The 20,643-nt window shown below is 46.5% G+C and overlaps 1 protein-coding gene across 1 annotated transcript; it reads left to right on the top strand.

The window, feature by feature from the left end:
- Nucleotides 1-1,797: 1,797 nt before the first annotated feature.
- On the top strand, nucleotides 1,798-6,667 carry LOC119379267 (neuropeptide F receptor). Its single transcript, XM_037648521.2, has one exon. The coding sequence runs from the start codon at nucleotides 2,096-2,098 to the stop codon at nucleotides 2,960-2,962; it is 867 nt and encodes a 288-aa protein (XP_037504449.1). The 5' UTR covers nucleotides 1,798-2,095; the 3' UTR covers nucleotides 2,963-6,667.
- The last annotated feature ends 13,976 nt before the right edge of the window (nucleotides 6,668-20,643 follow it).

Genomic DNA, 20,643 nt, shown 5'->3' with positions numbered 1-20,643 from the left:
AGGTATCTGATGCACAGATACCCCTCTAATCAGATACCTCTCTCAAATACCACTCTCTGAGCGTCACACCTAATTAAATCATTCCTGGGGTTTTACGTCCCAAAACAACCACGATATGATTATGACGGATGCCGTCGTGGAAATTTTTACCATCTGGTGTTCTTTAACGTGGACCTAAATGTAAGCACATGGGCCTCTAGCATTTCGCCTTTGTCGAAATGCGGACACCGCAGCCGCAATTCGATCCCGCAACGTTCAGGCCAGGAGTCGAGCATCATACACACAAGACTACCGCGGCGGGTACGTGAGTGTCACACCTGCCTAACACCTTGCTGTCGAGATTCAAGGCTTTTCCTTGGTATGGCATGGCATGCTCAGATGGTGCCCCCAATTAAAATGGAAGGACAGGGCATCGTGATCGCCCGCATTGTGCTTTGCCTGTTTATTCTGGCGGAGCCGTCATACGCTAATTTTCAGTGTATCGCTGCGCGCGTACACCGAGCGCGTAGACCAAAAAAAAAAACGGACAATAAAGAAATGAATGAACAAAACAAGATAAATTTTCATGGCGTGGCTGGTTTTAAACCCTGGCATTGAGTACACACGATTTGCCTATCTGTAGAGACCTTTCCTTGATTCATTCACACATCTGTAAAGAACAAAAAGAAGCATGCAGTTTTCGTGGGGACCCCAATGCGACACATCAGTTTAGACAGATAAATTATTCTTTCAGTACTCTACTGTCATTAATTAAGCCATCATAGGTTTATTATTACAATAGGAAATGAAAGTCAAAGTATCATTCTGGAATTTCGTGCCGAAACTTGATGCATGTGAGCGTCGGTGTGACGTCACGAATTAAAACACTTTTCGCGTATTTTCGCCAGGTTGACTCAATGAAGTTTTCTGAAACTTGCTATGTGAAGTCTCTCGGCCTTTTCGAAAGCAACGCAATTCATTTTTCCCGATGAAGAAGTACGTTCGGCCCTAGCAGGCGTCAGAATCTACGACGTCATGGAAAGCTGGTGTGGCAACATCAAGGCGGCGTCGCCACTTGTATTTTCTTTTTGCGCGTTCTCCCGCTTATAAAGCGTCTTCTCACGGTAAGAGTGGTGCTTTAACTATTGTTAAAGGGTAACTTACTAAAACGAGAACAATCGTTTTTCTCCTTGGTGTCCTTTTAAGGAAGCGTATGAAATAGCAGTCAAGTGTTGTAGTTCTCAATATGCGTTTCCTGTACGTTTTCCTCTCTTGAAGCACAGCGAAATAGGGCTTGAAACACACACCCCAAGGAGCGCACAGGGCGCTCGCTAAAAACTTTGCGTATTGCATCACTTTTGAGGAAGGCGGCTCGTGAGTATTCAAAAGTAACTGAATATTGAAATGAGATTTTGCAGTCCTTTAACGTTTAGGCGCATGCGTTGCGCACTCCATGTCAGCGAAACTTACTTATAAAGTAGAGGGAATGGTAAAGTTAAACTGGCGTTTATAATTATTACCTGTTTCTTCTAACGTTTGAAACCATTAGCGTAGGCGGTGCGCAATCAATCGTCTGTGTGTTTAATCTCTTCTTGCGTCGTGCATCTTAAACGTAGACCTATAAATTTACCAAATTCCCCGTATTGCTCCCGTTGAAGTGTGCGTGTCTGTGCCTAGAGTTTTCGTTTTGTGAATACACATGTTTCTTTTTAACGAGTTATGCTACTTAGGTAATTGAACCGTAAGTGACAGTTTGCCAAGGTAACGGTATTGAGATTCCAGCTTTTGACATCATGTCATTGTGTTTGTTCGCAGGTTGGCGCCATGAATCTGAGCAGCATGGCCGATCTGAACCTGACGCTGTACTCGGGCGCCTTCAACTTCAGCCTCGGCCGTGCGCTGGACATCCTTCAAGCAGCACTATCGCAGCGACCGCGTCTTCTCCGGCTCCACCGAGGCCGGCATCGTAGCCGCGTACGTGTTCCTCATCACTTCGGGCGTCTTCTGCAATCTGCTCGTGTCCGGCGTGATCCTGTCGCACGCCAAGGTGCGCACCAACCGCAACCTGTTTGTGGTCAACCTGAGCATCTCGGACACGGCGCTGTGCCTCTTCTGCATGCCTTTCACGGTGTACTCGCTGACGCGCAAGACCTGGCCGCTGGGTGAGCTACTCTGCAAGCTGGTACCCTGCTTCCAGAGTGCCACCGTCTTCGTGTCGGCGGCCACCGTGTCGGCCATCGCGTTCGACCGCCACCAGACCGTGGTGGCTGTGAACGTGCAGCGGCCAGAGGACAGCCGCCGTCGGGTAGCCTGGTACATGGCCGCCATCTGGATCTTCTCGGTGGCGCTGTCGCTGCCGATGTGCTTGTCGCAAAGCCTCCAGAAGGTGGGCTTGTCGCGCCGATATATGTACGAGAAGTGCGTCGAGCAGTGGCCCTCACCTGGTGCCAAGCAGCTCTACACCCTGGTCACCCTGCTCATCCAGTTCGTCATACCCACCACGGCACTCGTGGTCACCCATTTCCGCATCAAGTCGCACCTGAGCTGCTCGGCCGCCTCGACGCCGGGAGCCTCGACCACGGCGCCTGACAAGCGCGGCTACTCGGAGCGCCTGCAACGCGAACTGCGCCGCAACCGGCGCGCCACCATGGTGCTGCTCAATGTTTCTGTCGTGTTCGCCATCTCCTGGCTACCTTGGAACGCCATGAACCTGCTGACCGATTTCCACTTGGAGGGCATCTCGCCGCAGCGGCTGTATCTCATCTTCGCTGTTTGCCACATGATCGCCATGAGCAGCGCCACCACGAACCCCATCATGTACGGCTGGCTCAACACGAACATCCGCCGAGAGCTGCTGGGAGTGCGCAACCGCGTTGGACTCGTCTTCAGCACGCTGCGCGCCTCCAACAGCGAGAACAACCTACACACGTCCATGGACGACAACAGCCGCACGGCCGTCACCGTCGACAAGAGCCGCTTATGACGCGTCCCGCTCGGCTACCGGCGCCGCTCGTCGGCCGCGTCGTCGGTGTAGGCCCCACTTGGTTCTCGAGACAATAACGTGATCCACGCCTGGAAAGAACTGCGTGCTGCTCCCGAGTGGCGCCAGAGTGCGCGACATATCGCGGCATAGAATCCCCCACATTTCACAGACGCTCTTCATGTGGGTATGAACTCCGCCGTTGCGTATCCGACCCGAAGATCTGCGCTCAACTTTATTGAATGGACCGTGTAGCGTCGGCACTTGATGTCCCATGCGACTTCTGGCCGAACAAAACGTGAAATGCGGCTGTGTGCATTGCTTTGTTGGACACTTGGTAACTGCTTTGATCTTGTCTCCCTGTTTCTCTCGAGCTTCTGTCCAGCCGACACTTGCCGTCAACTTCACACGAGGCTCTAGTTTTCACTGCACGAAGTGCTAGACGTCTAAGCACCTCTGTGCAGAAAGCCGGCTTCGCCGCTAAATTATACTTTTTGAAAAAAAAAATAATAATTGCGCGCGTCAAGTGCCAGTGATGTATTTTACCAATCCACGCCGTTATAACTGAGCAGCTTGCGTGCAATTGTCACTATTTAAATTATAAGTATGCTTCACTGTGTAACTTGACTGTGTAACTTCATCGCTTACAAATGCGTCGTCGCTTATAAAGCCAGCGAACTCACGAGAAGCTTTCAGAGATAACGATGTCGGTTATCCTTGTATGCACCGTCGTCCGCGTTGTGTCCATCATTCATTTGTAGCTGCAGCCGAGAACGAAATAGAGAATTGTTGTGAGCGTGATAAACCCAGGCACCCAGTTAGTGCATGTAAACATGTTATGGGTTGTTCACTGGCTGCACTACGGACGCTTTTCTGCCCGAAACGTTTTTGTCAGAACTTAAGTGCGCACTCTACCCTACTGCTATCCCGAATCGTAGGGCAGGACTTATTCAGCATATGCTTGTGCCTAAACTTTGGCCTTTGTCATTGAAATTGCGAGTTAGTTTCCTGATGAATCAATATGCGGGCTCGACGTACATTCCGAAGCTGCACACAGACTCCGACTCTTTTACTGAATTCAAGTGCTGAAAGCAATAGGGGCGTAATGAAGAAGTAAAACGGGTCTTCACTAGATCAGGAGAAAACGTTGATGGAATTTATGCAAATGCTCAAACAAAACGTCTCGATGTGACCTACACAGACTTACGGTATAGCAGCGGTCGCGTGCGCACTTCACGATGACGACGGCATCGTCGTCATCGACGTCGGACGGCGGCGACCGCCGAGGTTATGAGTAGTGGTGTATAGTGTTATTTGGTTACATCTAGCATCTCATATGCTCGCGCTTACACAGCACAGTGTCCGAGACGCAGGAGGAGCGTTCTGCGCTTAGTCGGCGACTGGCGCATCATACAGCGGACGCACGCGAGCGACGCGTGCGCTTATACCATGCGCTCATCCTCCCTTGTGGAAAGTTCGTTCTATATATCGTGCGTGCTTTCGTGCTTTCACGCGACACGATCGAGCACGCACAGAGCCGACGGCGCGATGGCTCGGGCACGTTAGCGACAGGCGCGCCTGCCCCTTCGGAACCGTCGGCAGAGTGCGTAAATTGAGGTACGCGCGGGATGCGTCATCAAATCGTCGTTAGTATACACGCCTCGCGCTGGTCCTGCCGATTCTTTTGAAGCTTTCCAATTTTTATTATGGTCACGAAGGAACGTCACACCATTTCTGCGGGCGGTAACGTATATAAAGAGGAGCTCGTTCGCGGCTCAAGCTCTGCGCCTATATGCAGCAGCCCCAAACTAACGTGGACGTTTGTTCAGCCTCGATGTACACCAAATCTCTTTTTTTTTGTTCTAGGGAGGAACACGACGTGCTTCTTTAAGCGGCTTCGACGTGTTTAAGCTTGGCTGTAATTGGATGTGGCACGGACTAAACACCTCGTGCTGAAGGGCAGTTTCGAGCCACGTTTCGCTCTAGCCTTCTGTGTGTGCGTTCTGGTGGCATGCTTAGTGACAGTAATTTAAATTAGCCGCTTCCGGCAGCGTACAGTTACGTTGGAGTTCCTAAAGCACGCCTTCTTTGTTCGTGTATACTTAAAGCGCGTTCTTTACACAACTGTGCACGGCTCACTCGAGGGAAGTTTGCAGCCTGCTTCTGCACCTCTGTGCCATTAAACTTCCGTGTTGTCGGATACTTTGATAGAAACAGATAAACGTATTCATTTATTTATTTATTTATTTATTTATTTATTTATTTATTTATTTATTTATTTATTCATTCATTCATTCATTCATTCATTCATTCATTCATTCTTAGGTTCGCAAGGAGTTACAGAGAGGAGTGGGATTGCGATAAAAAGTACACAACAGCCGATAAATTTCCTCATTCCAGCTGGGCAAGTTGGAACATAAATTTCGACAACATGGTCAACGCGTGTTAATATATAATGAAGAATTAAAATAAATATAGTTTTAAGCTTTCGTAATAATAGTAAATCTTGTAATGCGCACACTGTAAGAGATATGCGGCGTCGTACAGGAATATCAGGAAGGTCGAAGTGTTTCCATAGAAACAGTGAAGCACGCGGAATGGCTCTGAAGCTATTGCGGGAACGTAAATAGGGATTTACTTCGGACATGTTCGACAGATGAGGCATACCCTATGCTATGAATGAAGTGGCGTCTTGTGCAGAAGCAATTTCAAGGATGCTTGGCCATGAGAAGTGTTGCTGCGGAGGAAGTCAAACCTGCGTTTGGAATTGTTGATAATGTACTGTACGTCCATACTGCGAGAAAAACAAGTAATGTGAACGCCTCGGTACTGGTACGAAGTCATGGGAGTTGGAAGAGAAGCATTAATGCTGTAATAACGGGAACAAGAATCGAGAGCAGACCGGTGTAGCAGCAATGAGAAATGTTAATTACATCAGACTGCAGTGTGCATGCGCTGGACAGGTCAGCTATTTTTCTGTAAAGTGCTCAATAATTATTAAATAATTCCATAATCGAGCGCTCTGAAGCGGAAAGCTCATTGATGTAGATGAAAAAAAAAATAGGTCCGAGCACGAAACTTTGAGAAGCACGTGACAAAAACCGGAATCACGCTGATTGCCACTACATACTGTGTAATGTCATGGACCTCGATATGTTTCGAGAGCACTAGTGTTCTCGGGAAGCTGGAAACCTTTAGTATCGCAGCATAAATGCCAGCCTAACAATTATGTACACGTGAAGGTTCTGCCACGGTATTGGAATAAATCATTCGCTCACCTTCTAGCTTTAGCGGTTCAGTCATAAATACCATGAAAGCGCAAAATTGACGGTTTTCACCACACGCAAGACAGAAAGGATATAGGGAGGCTAGCCAGCAAAAAATAAACAAATAAATAAAAATAAAAAAATCCGCTTTCTATCCTGCACTGGAAGGTGTGGAAGGGGACTGGAAAGAAAATAAGGAAAAAGAGAGACAAAAACAGTGCAAATGCAGACGCTCACTTCTCGTTCAAAGCAAAGGATGAAACTCGTCGGTGCTAAAATAACAACTTACGATACTACACAAAAGCCTCCAAACGCAATTGATTGTTTTTTTCCCTCTATTTTCGTCATTTAAATATCGTTGAACAATACCCATCACGCAAGAAAAAAATAAAAAGAACATCCTTCATTAAAGTGTAATGTCTTACTTTTGCCATCAGGCAATGTTATGAAATAATTTCTAAATATGTGACCATATGTCAAATCAGCACTGCAGAAATAATGTGCTTGCTTACGTACAATATTTAGAACCCTCCTTTTATTTCTATCTTTTTTTATCTCTGGCCTTCAACTTATTACAAGAATTTATAAACACATATGAGTGAAAGGCGACATGCGCTCCACGGTGATATAGCGATTGGCAAACTCACAGACATTATACCATTTTCTCAGCTTTACAAGCTACAACAAAAATAGTATTTTGCATACGTAAGGCCTTCCTTTAAGTAAAGAAGGGGCTCATAGCTCACAGAGAGCGATGTTTTGCTTTCCTTTGCGCTCACACCTCAGGTCATTTTTCTGCGTTTTAAGTTTCAATCCATGCATCTCTTGTCATAAACATTACGCACCGTGTCCTGCTTTCAGGTTGTTTTTTCCCTTCGCTAGAGATATGACTGCGTCCCCCACTTCAATTTCTGTTGTGTCTTGACACTGTGTCGTCGACTTATGTTTTACTTGCACTAATAGGTTGGGTCCACGGAGATTATACAATCACATAAAAGCTACGTTCATTCTTTCGATGCGCAAACTGCAAGTGTCTGTTCAAGCTTCGCGTTCCATCATCAAAAGCAAGCGCCACAGCGTTCGTTCGTACGTCCATATTCCAGCGATCTCTGACACACGTATACCCACAGGCGATTCTCGTGTCTCGAAGTCCACTTGTTGCGTCGCCGGCTGATCGTCCTTTTCTCTCTCCGTGTGTATGTTGGCGTCAAGCTTTCTTGAACAGGCAATTCACTTGAGTGCACAGCTCGCCAAGGTTTTGCGTCATCGCGCCACTGGTGTTTTCTCGATAGGAATATATTATCCGCGCTGCGGCCGAGCGCTGTTGGCTCACAGCGGGCTGAATAAACGCGAAAGTAAAACATGTAAATAAGACTTTGCGCCAATCAGCGAACTGCGTGCGTGGGTCCTGTGAGGTCGTATAGGAGGCCGCAGAGAAGCGAGCACTGGTTTCCTTTGAGGGCGGCGAGTGGCGTCTTTGTAGAGACGCCACGTGATCTCACTTTCCCTCTACGCACACTAGCTGTGCGTCTGCCACTATTTTTGTACTCTATTTTTTCAGTACCCTCGACTGTATATACATTGTAGGCTCCACCGTTCATGTCTGCACCGTGTCAAAGCTCAGCTAGTAAGGGTCCCAATTGAGTACCCTTTGTACAGCATATCCTTAGCGCTGCGTAGTATGTCTCGACGTCCATCAGTGTTCATTTCTGTTTGTCGTTTGCATTGCAAGGTTACTGCTGTTGTCACAAAGCCTGAAAAAGTTTGAGAAGAACGTCGGCACAAGACTCGCACCACGTAAGCACCTCTTTTTTTTTCACTTTTTATTTTATTCTTTAATTTCTAACATCATCTACACGTTCACATCGGTACTTGCCCCACGAATACAGGAGCGTTCGCAAGGCGCAGCATACCTTGACGTAATGTTAAGGGCGAGCGAAGTTTCCTTTTTTCTTTCCCTCTTTGCCATGGAAACTTCGATTTGGATTCCCCCTCCTTCCATGTAGTTAACACTGCATCTGCGCGGCTTTTGCACTTTGCAACTTTATTTTGCGCGTGAATCCTGTAGCTGCCACGCTCCGCGTATCAAGGGCGAAGTTGTGCTTCTCGCATTATTGGTGTGTATATCTCACATTCAAATTCTTCAACTCTGCTCTATATGTCCAGCGTGGTACCCTTCTCGCATGAATGTGTCGAATAAGCAAACAGAACGAAATAATGGCACGAGCCCCCGGTGCCATGCGAGCGCGTGTCTCTTCCAGTCCACTCTTTTCTAGGTGTCTTCGTCATCTCGCAAATTTGGGGTCGCTGCGTGCACTTGTCTTCGCCTGCAATACCGAGCATGAGTGCCGATGTGTAAGCTCCATCGCTAGAATCAAATGTAAGCCAAGCCTTTTTCCTCTGATGACTGCTTGAACGCAGGCTTTTTCTTTTTTTTTTTTTTGAGTCTCTGTGTGTGTTTAAACAGTATTCTCTTGCATAGCTCAACGGAGAAGGTCCCGAGGCCATGAGACATAGAGAACGGTTATTAAGGGTAGGCACTCTCCACTTCCCTTAACCCCCATACCCCGCCTTCGTTTCGTTTTAAGTGTAATTTTCATGCTTGAGGGGAGCACATTTCTTTTGTTGAATGCCATGCAACCGCTTGAATGACGCACGGAGATCTTCGCGACCGGCTACCAGGCATTTACAACTACCGCAACCGTTATCGCCTACTACGGTTGGTGAGCGTAAAAATTTTTTTGCCACTCGCGTGAGCTCAATTTCACGCTCTTTCGCCATACCGTTGACAACTGCACGAAAACAAGTCCGATGAAAACAACTGATCAATTGGCAAGACTATAAAATAAATAAATGAATAAACCACGGTTTTCTAGCCCATAAACAGGCTACATATATACGTAGAAACAGTGCACAATGAAGGGATGCCTACATGCGCCAGTATTAGCCACTTTTGTCTGCCAGCACAACTGATCACATTTGCAAGGAACACACTCAAGTAAGTTTCCTTGAAAGGTGAAATAAGTGCACCGCCGGTGGTTTTAACAAAGCGGTGTCTCCTTAGTGATCTCTGGAAAGTTCTAGTCTATTACACCCGCATTATAATCTCGCCTCCTCTAGCCGCAATGATCACAGTTTTAGCTTTTTTTCTTGTCAAACTCGCGCAGTGTACAGGGGGTTGCGGAGCGCTCTAGTTTCAGCCAAGTTAGCCGGGCAAGATTTCTTACCTCCCACTAGGACGAGTCAGTGGAGCAGTTTGCCTCGTCGCGCTCACAACCGGCTTCCAACGACAGCTGCAAATGAAAGGAAGCGCTCTGCTTTGCCAGCAGCAAGGGAGCTGTGCCCGTGTTCACAAAAGAAATGTATTAAGTCATGGTCAGGGGCATATATCGTGAGCGAAAACGGCCGACCAAATTGCTTTGCGAGCTCGGTTCCTGTCGTCTAGCGCAGCGCGTTAGCGAAGCGTCACCAGCAGTCGAACGTTTCCCCCTAAAGATGCCCAATTCTACTTCCAGTGCGCCTGTAATGATTGGGAGAGAGTAAAATGCTGAGCACATACAGCAAAAATAACAATGAAGAAAGATACGCGCACGTCAAAACTTTCCGGTTGCTTCTTTATGATTCCTAAAGACACGTGACATTTCATGAAGACGTTTTCTTGAGACGTTTGCAACCCTGGCTGTGCAGGGTGCGTGGCCACCTTTGAAGTGTTATAAAACGATATCGAAAAACAAAAAAAGCAAGCATAGTTGGAGTGGATCTTTGATTGAATCTGTGCTTCAAAATACGTCGCTCCTCTTTCACATTCGAGGATTTGTATCAGAAAGAAAAACACACGAACTTCCGAGGTTCCGCACCTGCCTTCGCGATGTTGCGGGTTGCATTACAACACCTCGCCTTCCCGTCGTCTTGCAAAGTGGCCGCTATGCTTCCAGAAAAAGAGAATTTCACTCTACGATCTTTCCATCTGATCGCGTCTCATAAATTTACAAAATATTGGCACGAAAGTGTCGCCATTTTATCTCTCCCATCGTTTGTTTTTTCTCTTCCTCTCTCACTGGAGACGCTGTATCAGGCGACCCGTAACCAGTATTTCTGGAAATACATCGTCTGTTCCAATTATCCAGCAAAAGTTCCTTCCTCGTAAGTTTGTACTCGCGGCACAGAGTTGATTGCGTACCGAAAAGTAGCTGCGTTTGCAAACTTTCTACTCGGTGGCTTATAATACTTCATTCCTCTCCTGCATGGGAGCGGTCGCTGCAAAAGCTCCAGGGACCATATTAATTGACTCGATGATGATTAAAACGCCGCTGACGAAACTATAGCGGGCAATAAGTACTCCGTACTTTCCTCACAAGCCGGCAAAAAGAAGAAAGAGTGAAAGAGAAAAGTTTTGCAACACTGTAATGAATGAGGCATCGTTAGCGGGAGTACTTTGCCAAAAATAAAACGTATAATGGTTGCTCTTTTACCGTGAACTTTATGCGTTGCAACCGAATTCTGTGCTCCTTCGCAAATATTTGTCCTTTAATGGTTAGTCATGCGGGCATTATAATGTCGCAAAAGCAACTGGGGCTATAATGCGCTAGCTACAAGAATAATTTTTGTTTCAAGAAAGGCTGAGAAAATAAACGTATAGTTGGAGGAGTAATCATGGTGCGCTGTAGCTTTATCCGCGTTATTTGACATCCACACACAGATCAAAGGTTCATTGCAAACGAATGCACGAAGCCTGACGTCCACGTTATTCAATCTTAACTTACGGGTAAAACAAACGCAATCACCTCAATGACGAATCCGTGCTGCAGTGCTTTCTTCCCTCTTCTTTCTTCTTTTCTTTTAATCCCTTTCCCCCAGAGTAGGGTAGCAAACTGGCCACGCGTCTGGTTGACTTCCCTGCATTTCAATCCTTTCCTTCTTCCTCCTTCCTTTTGAACGACCAGACAAACAGCCATTACACAGGCCGCATAATGTCGCAACAAAACAACTATTTAATCATGCCCTCTTCTGATGCTTTCTGATCTTTCGCTTCAGTGATGGGTGTATCGAAACCCATCCCGTTATGTCTGCACAATTCGAATGTATCTGCTTAAAATGTTAGGTTTCAAAATACTTCTCAAAACGTTTTTCAGCATCAATTTTTCTCAGGTGTGTGTTCTTCGCTAACTTTGTTTTTTGTGAAGAGGAGCGCCGCTATATAAAAGCGCATACATCTCTTAAGAAATATAGATTTAAACTTCTTTATTTTTTTCTTAGGTCTACCAGTACAATGATACTTTTTTCCCAGCGAACAAGCGAGGGCACTTGCTGATTCAGGTATCTTCATTGTTGTCCAAATCACTGAGCATCACAGACCAATATATTAATTGCTCGCCAGGCTCTCGTGGTTAAGCGACCACTTCGCACAGGCCGGTATTCCCAGCAATATCTCACGCTAGAAGCACTCGCAAGAGAAAATTCCAGCCAATCCTGATCCTATGCATATAGTTTTCGAAGCCGGCTGAATAACTGCAAAGAACAATGACGCGGGAAAACGAATTCGGCCGCACATTATTACAAAAAGAAAATAAGATGCGTGCTGCGAAGGAAAACGTGTAAAAGCAATGAGGTATGTGCAGAGGAGCGTTTCGTATTGTTAAAATCTAGCCATACCAACGTGAACGTCTTTCCAGAATATTTCCTTGTCCTGAATTTGTTCTCCCTCTTTTTCTTTCTCCATCTGATTCATTTATCTCTAGTGTAAGGTACGCTAGGGATAAATAGGGATGGGCACAAGCGATAGACGCAAAGCGTACGGGGCGTCTAACTAATTTCTCTACCTTTTCGCTCCTCCTTACCTTTCTAGCTCTTCTGCGCACAAAAGCGCCTACGCGATGCGTGTTCCGCGTATTCCTTCAGGATAATTTCTCCCCGTAATATGCTTAAGGGTCTTCATGTATATGCGTTCCATTTTCACAATCAACCGCACGATGCTGCTTGGGACAACACTTAGTGTAAAGCTATATCATTGCCGAAAAAGCTAACTATGAATAAAAATGCGCATGGCGTTTGTAAATTCCGCATGCACTATTGAAAATTGAACCAACTTATTTACCAATCGCTTTAATCTGAGCGGTCCCCGTCCTCATCGTCCGCTAAAGCAGCGCAACCTAAATCTTCCCCATGACATTAACGTTATATCGAGAAGCAACATCTGTTTACTTGCGTGGGAGCTTCAAGCATCTCTTTGTAGCGCTGAAAGGCCAACACTAAAGAAGCCAGGCGTTCGAATGTGTTGCTTCACAGGCCGTTAAGCAAACAGCGCGCATTTATTAAGGAGCGCAAACAGCCCGCAGGCATGACTATTGGCTGCAGAGGCGCTGTCCTTGTTCTGTCTACTCATGTCGAGAGCCTTACGCCACGCAGCTCAAATGAGCACAACTCCGTTACGTGTTCTCAGGAAGGTCCAGTGCGCTGCGGTGATACCTCGCAAATATATTTTTGTCTGTTTGCTCTCAACTCTACCGACCACGAGCTTGTCTCAGTGCTTCTATTTTTCCCCTGAGATTGTGAAAGCAAAATACACTGGTCAGCCTATGGAGGCTGCGAGTGCCTAAGGATTGTGGTGTGTAAAGAATGCGTGGGTCCAGATTGTGTGTCGGGCTGGTGGTCGGGTCAACAGGTCTTTCGGGTTACGCCGCCCTTTTGCTGTGCGCATATGCGTCGTACTATACGTGTGCTGTTCACCATTTCCTAGCGTCCTGCCTTTGTCACTGGAAAGTTCTGCTCCGCGGCAGCTTTACAAGACAAACTTGAAAGCACCGTGTATAGTCTGGTGCCATCATGGCTCATTAAAAAAAAAACTGAAAAACTCCGCATACTTGAAGAGACTTGAGAGTCTGCTTGTTCAAACTTCTTGTAATGTGTTGGCAACCGAGCGATGCATAATGTGGTTCTATTTCATTTGATTATGTGTCTCAATGCTCTTAATAAAAAAGTTCTGGAACAAAATTGTCCTGCATGACGTTCATTTCGTTTCATTCAAGCCTGCTTTTTATTTACCGCTGTTTCCTCGTGCAATTCGAATTCTGACTGCCGTGGAGTGAGAAATGAAACCATACTGTTGTTGCTCGAATTCGTTTTCACTGAACTATTATACATAGCTTCGACTAGAGTCACTGGAAAATCAGAGTACCGCAAAGATAGGCTGCACGCGGGCAACATTGGGCGGCGGCGGCCATTTCCCTTCCAGACCGTCCGGCGCGTTGCTAGCGTGTGTTGAGAAGTGACCGATCTTTTCGCCTCGGTGCCGTGTTACGCTCGGCGGAACGGCATTATGTGTGTGTGTTTCTTCAAGAGGATATTAGAAGTTATTTCGAGTCATCGACAGTTATGGATCTACTGCGCGGTTAGCGGGTAACTAATGAAACGTGCGGCGAATGTTGCCATGTGCTCGCGAATTCGCTTCATGGCATCATCGGTCTCTTTTCGTGTCAGGCCCGGGTGTGTTAGCTAGGTCCAGATCTGTAAACATAGTTGCATTAGCGCAGTGACATCGTGCGAGATGCCATTTACTTCGACATTTGGTGAATCTTGACTGTTTGCGCTAGCTTTTGCAGTCGGTGTTCAGGTTCACTGCACTCGAGATCGTTATCGAACAACATCAAGAACATTCAGCATTGCGTCCTTCGACTGATCGCTGACGCATACCTTGCTTCCGCACCATGCTTGCTGTTCAACTAGTTGATATGTGTAATAGAAGTTGTGTGTGTACGCTAATTGGAAGTTACGCGCGACGTATTTATGTCTTGATTCGGAACGCCAGCAGCCGAACGCACGGGCGAATTGTCGTGCGGTAGGTAAGGTGCATCTTATCTTGCGATACGTAGAAAATAGGCCATTGAAAATGATTGACATCACTACTTAATTAATTGTTTCATTTACTGTTTCTTGTATCCTTAATATTCCCAACGTTGCAGTGCATTTGCAATTATTTTCCTGTGTTCCGACATACACATTTTTTTTTTTCGCGTTGCCAGCGCGTAAACAGCTGGGGTTCGGTTTCTGCACTGCTGCACTTTTTTTTTCTTAATGCACTCTTAATAAAACTTCCTCGGCATGGCGCTTTATGTTCTTTTGATCAGAAATAGCACATCCCGAAAATTTTTAAAGCGCATGTTACCGCAACACAGTATAAATATCGACATATAAAATCGACTCTCGCAATGCGTGGGATCATTTCTTTTTTTTTTTTTTTGCTGTGACTATTTCTCCCCCATTAAACAGTATTTTAGAGTTACGCTCGGCGCAATGCAGCATGGGCAACATTTTCTTGCAACTAATTTAAAAATACGCTTAATAACATTGACTTATACCAAGTTTATCAACAGAGTTCCACGCTTCTGTTTTGCGCAATGGAAAATGGTCATGCCACAATTGCCTTCAAGGTATACCAGAAAACAGTTATTATTTTAATAAATCTCCAATTTCGCTCTCGTGCGTGGCACGCTTATAACTCGGATAGCATGCGTAATCTGTTCAACAGATCGAGATATAAACAGCCGAGCAAATAGAAAGATATGTATAGTTTTCAATATCGCTGACCATAGCGAACCGAAAAGGTGAATTATCCTGTCGCATGAGATCTTTTCCAGCAAAATTTGTGTAGTTCACTACAGGAAGGTGTGTTCTTCGAGGGGGGCGAATTCATTCCGGCCAACTATGCAGCCACGTAGAACGGCGTTCTTTGATGTTAATTGTTCCCACACGGCATGCAAAAATAAACGAGATTCTCATTCGACTGCTGGTGAGTTACTCTCTGGCATCTGCATGCAGTGGCGTAGCCAGGGGGTGGCACACCGGAACCCCCCCCCCCCCCCGCCGAATTTTTTTTCCCGTGGCATACATAGCACGAAATGCCACTCAACCACATCTGCCTGCCAGGCCCCCACTTCAGATCAAGGAGGTGCCCCCCCCCCCCTCTCGCGAAAAAAAATTTCTTACGCCCCTGTCTGCATGACGCGTTTAAAAATGCGACGAAGTACTTCTAGGGACCGTGGTACTGCTAAATGTCCGGCCCCGCTCTGCATTGAACGCGCCTGCACCCAAAGCGCTTGGAAGGGACATGGCGGCGAGAGGTCACGTGATGCGAGTAAGCCAATCGTGTCGGCGGCGGCGCGCGGAAAACAGATGCGATACTCTGAAATTTTTCCAGTGACTCTAGCTTCGACGCCGATATAGAGCTACCAGAGTAAGATCGGACACGTTGCTCAGATTTCGATCGAGAGAACTTCGATAGAATACGCAGTTAAGAAAAACACCAGATTCACACTGTGTTCTTGGGTGGCGTTAATCGCCGTTTCTTTAGACTCAGTTCACTTGTAGGCTTGGAAGTAGCTCTCCCACTGAACAACCGACCAAATACGGGACATCGAAGACTAATATTAACGGAGGCTACGTCATAAACTAAAAGTAAATCACTTCCAAAATTTTTCACACAAATCTGATGCCTCAACCAGTAAAGGGGATATTGCCGACAGCTCAGTAAACAGTTTTGCTGGTCAGAACTGTTTGCGACAACGTTAATCTCGTACATCGTTCAACCGCAAGCGTTTCCAAGAAAACTGGTCACCGGTTTGCGTTGTTCCGCCTTTGCCTGCATCTTTTATAGTCTCCCAGAGGATGGGCTTCTTTGAGCGCTGCTAGTGGTCTGCAGAAGAACTTAATATACCTTGTTGACTCTATTGAACTTATACAATTGCCCAGTGTGCACGGTACGTGCGTGGCTTTCGCATGGACAAGTTTCCACGCGAAGACCACGCGTACATACCAAAAACGCACTTTTTTTTTTGCATTGTATCCGAAGCGACACCATGAACAAATAATTAACGTTCTGTGTAAACATTTCTATTGCATCAACATGAAACCACTTAAATCTAATTACGTTTGTCGCCTTAAGCAATACGCAAAATAAAATCTGTCGGTGTCGATCAGCCATCAGTATGTAAAAACGCAAAATGGGCCTTTGTGCAAAACTGGTGCGTTGTATAATTTTGCCGTACCTGTAGCTTACGTTTTGTCATCTGTCTCTCCCGTTTTAGCTTGAGAAGTCCCAACTTTCTGTCTTAAAAATTTTCATAATTACAGCGCAATATTGTTTCTGAAAACGTGGGCACATAAACGATAACAGACGCGGTTAATATGCCGCTTTGTTTTCATAAATACAAGGTCTTCAATGAAGCGCAGTAACACGCGCCTGTCACCTTTTCTGTATGGTCATCCACGAGATTAATAATCGATAAAGTGAAACAGCATTTCTTATGCGCATACCTGTTCATAAAACATCATAACGCATAAAATATTACCTAATTTATGCCGCTCTGAGCTATGAAATAGTAGTGAGGTCATATTTTGTCTAATAATCCGAACGACTCTGTATATTTGACGTGGGGAATACGTTGTTTCATCAATAGTAAAAACAAAAAACCCAGTAGGGTCAAGAAGTTCACATTGCCACTCGCCGGACGGTATCTCTAATTACATGTTCCATATCATGATTGGCTGTCATCTGCAGTTATGAACAACTTAAGAATGAGAGCGTTTTTAATTGAAGTCCTCAATTTTTTTTTTTGTTTTCGCACCCACGTTTAAAGCAAACATACCCATGCTTGACCTTAGTCACCACCTGCTGGCGTGGGCCGAGCTTAACTTGTGCGGGTTTGATGACGACGCAGCTGACGTCAAACATTGACAACAGACTAATAACGAGCGAACAAGAACAATAAAAAACAATGAGAAAGAAAGCACTAACGGTGTCGTTCGTTCTGCGAGTTTCCGCAGTCGAGCAAGAAAAGAGAGAGCCATAAGTGCTATGCTGACGGCGGGGAGCTTAACCGGAAGAGAAGTACCCAGTTTGCTACCCTGACGGTAAGGGGAGACAGAAATGTAAGAAAGAAAAAATCTCCCGCGTCGGCCGACAAAAATTCTAGCCGCGCATTCAAAAAAAAAAAAAAATACTGCAGGTCTTGAACTGCTAAATGAAAGAAATACATGCCAACGGCGATGTCGGACTTGTTATTCACTAAGGCTGCTGGTCAACCAGAGACAGCATTCACCAAAGAAAGCGTTCTAAATTCCGTCCCCTAGTCTAAAAAAAATCCCCCCAAAAAACGGCAGGAAGTGGAAGATGGAAGCTTGCGATGAAAAAATTCGTAATCAGGGGGTGGATGCTCGAGCCGACGTTTCGACAAGTGGACTTGTCTTCTTCAAGGCTGGAACTGAACAACAATAAAAAGTTCCAGCCTTGAGGAAGACAAGTCCACTTGTCAAAACGTCGGCTCGAGCACCCACCCCCTGTTTACGAATTTTTTCGTCCCCTAGTCTAGAAACACAAGAGGAAGAAGTAAAAAGAAAGAACCATGAATCACAGAGCAGTCACTCCTGCCAAGTACAAGTCCCCCTTGGCTAGCCGTTTGGATACCTTACGGGTCGGTTGCTTTGCAGAGGTTTGGATGAACTAGCCCCTATGCTGTGGTAGTACCAAAACAACAAGGAACGGAAAGTCATGAGCCAGGTGGATGACCAGCGAAGCTGTGTAACACACGACAAATTCTGTGTCACACAGAGGTGACACAGAACGGTACAGACACAATTTATTGTCTTTCGCGGCGGCGTTGCTCCTCGGGAGTGCGCACTACACGCGGCCTCCCCATTACGACGAGAGAAATGAAATTCAAAATGGAGTACGGCAGCTTGTGTTTCTTTTGAACCAAGCTCGCTCCTGCGGAAGGAGGAGGGTTGCCTCGGAAACACTCCTTTCCCACTTCGCTCTCGCTCTGAGTTTTTGCACGCAGGCGACGCCAAGAAACCCCGTACCTTAGCCATAAAAACATTTTCAAATTTTCACGCCAGGGGGGTGCCATATTGGAATGAACACCGTCTAACGTGCAAGTTTGGCAAAATCTACATCATGGGCTGTGCCTACTCGACCCGGTGCGTTGTCCGTGTTAAGGTTAAGTCCCGGCTATAGCCTGTGTTCGCCGATTATTCATTTGCTTAGACTGTTTTGTTTAGCATCGTCGTTGCCAGTAACTGATACGCCACTGCTTCAACCGTTCAGCGGCACGCATTGGCACTTGCGACGCAATAGAGCATGAGCTCCGCGTCTGTGGACGACGGTGCTTCGTCGTCGGCACCAGAGGCGGCGTGAAGCGTTAACAACTGATAAGTCGAGTGTTCTTGCAGCTGTCTACCGCTTTCCTTTATTGGCGTACTAAAGAATCAAGTCTACAGATTATCAATCATTTTCACATCTCCTCGCATACTCGCTCGCGGCGCGTAAGTTTGTCAGCAGTAAACATCGCCCAATCATTCTTCTTCACAGATACCTTGACCTACATTCACCCCGACGATGTCGAAGGCTAGATCGAGGACACGTACGAGTGGCCAGAAGTATGGGAACTGAACATTATCAATATCTCGTTGAGGCGAATGCGTGGGGTCTTCTCCAGGTGTGCAACTATGAGACACTGGAGTCGCACAACGTATACGTGCAGCCTGGTTGGTTGGGTCAGTTGCTGGCACACGAAGTGAATGAAGAAATGGTGCTGGTGAAGGGGGATGTGACACCGTCGCAAGCCGTGGACAGTGGGCCCCACCGCGCATTCGTTTCCGCAAGGCAATCCGGTGAAGTACGGCGCGCGGGCGGCACATGCGTAGCCGGACAAAGTTCGCAGCCGTGTCGGCGCTGTGTTATGGAAGATATATAAACTAGGAATTCGCAACATTCTCGTGAGTTACTGGGTGACCCATCAGCGGCTTGCGTACCTTTCTTTCGCATCCAGGACGCAGCATGGAAACGTTGTTCTCGTCAGTTTTCTTGCCGCCAACGAAATACCGGGAACAGATGCGTGACAATGGCGACACACGGAAGTTATTCTGATTTACTGAAGTCACCCACTAGTGCCGCGTTTCCGACAACGAAGGGAAACGATACAGCGCGAACATTCCACACTTGCACTCAACGCGTGGCGCACTGTGCGGCGGTCGACACAAGATTGCGCCCAGAATATTTCTCTTCCGCTGTTTGCTCGTTCACCCGTACACGAGACAGTGACGGCCAGGTGATTTGCTGTGCGAATGCAGCAAATTTTCTGCCGTAATAGTCACTTCGTATCGGAGAAAGGCGCGTATCACACTCACACAAAAGCGTACCGAAGCCACACAACCACAGCAATGCCACAGCTCAAAGCATGATGGCAACACTGAAAGCACACCATCGACCCCTGCAGCTCACTGGTTCGAGGGTGCTCCTGTGAAAAGGTCTATGCAGCTTCGATGTAAAAAGACCCGAGGTAAGGAAAGGAAAGAAGGTTACATCACGTCACATGCAGGATACGTACGAGTATATTGCAGTCAAAAGACTCATGGCTGATAAGAATTCGAACACAGCCATATGACCTTCTTCAGACATGACTAATCCGAGCAAAACGGACAAAGGGCACGGCGAAGAAAAACAGACGGAAGCGCCGCGTCCTGACTGTTTTCTGCACCTTGTCATTTGTCCTTTTTGCGCTAATTAGTTATGTCTCACTTCGCACCAACTAGCCCAACTCGCATCTCTAATAGGACCTTCATACCTAGTTGGTGCACTACCATTCAGAAACAAGGAAACATAGGGTGCGTTCGAGAAAAATTAAGCCGCTGGTATTTCCTTAGCGGTACCCCGCGACAGCTGCTCACGTTTAGGCATTGAAGGAGCATTTTTTTGTTTAATAGTTGCACCCATATGGGAAGGTATTTTTTAATAAAGTCGACTATATCAGCACATAGTTAAAAAGTTGATTTACCCAAAAATGCATACGCCTATTGCACGAACAAATAACATTCTGACAGCAAATACTTTAGCGTTTTATTGCGCAGAGCGTTGAGCCACAGCGTTCTATTCGAATATATTGTGCGGCATCTTCGACATCTGCAAAGCTATGAGCATTAATTTGGCGCTGGAGAGTGTCATGAAATATCCGAAACTATCAAAGGTTGTTGTTAGTCTAAGCGACTCCCGTGGAGCTATCAGCCAGTTCTTCAGCGCTAACGTTGACTCTTTTATGGAAAATACATAAGATGAGCCACAAAATGGCATATGTGGGAAGAGCAGTGGTACTTCAGTGAATACCGTCGCACGTCTCAGAAAACGAGCCATCTGGTGCTCTGGAGGCCTCAGAATACAACCTTGACTTCGCTAAATACACATTATGCTAATTCGACGATGACCGACTGCTTATACGTCACCGTTTACAGCAATTACTCCTGGGCGAACGTGTTTCCAAGGGACCGCACCGTACACAAATCCCTGGTCGGGCCGCAACTCGCCGCAGTAGATCAATATATTGCTCAGGTCGAATGTGATAACGTCGCATGCCGCCTTCACCGACAAGGAAG

The sequence above is a fragment of the Rhipicephalus sanguineus genome, chromosome 1 (assembly GCF_013339695.2).
Source record: "Rhipicephalus sanguineus isolate Rsan-2018 chromosome 1, BIME_Rsan_1.4, whole genome shotgun sequence".
Taxonomy (NCBI): Eukaryota; Metazoa; Arthropoda; class Arachnida; order Ixodida; family Ixodidae; genus Rhipicephalus; species Rhipicephalus sanguineus.
The sequence above is the reverse complement of the archived record's forward strand: the minus strand, read 5'-3'. Positions and strand labels throughout refer to the sequence as shown.

Coding starts and splice junctions, on each gene's coding strand:
- LOC119379267 (XM_037648521.2), top strand. CDS start 2,096: ATGCCTTTCACGGTGTACTCGCTGACGCGCAAGACCTGGCCGCTGGGT.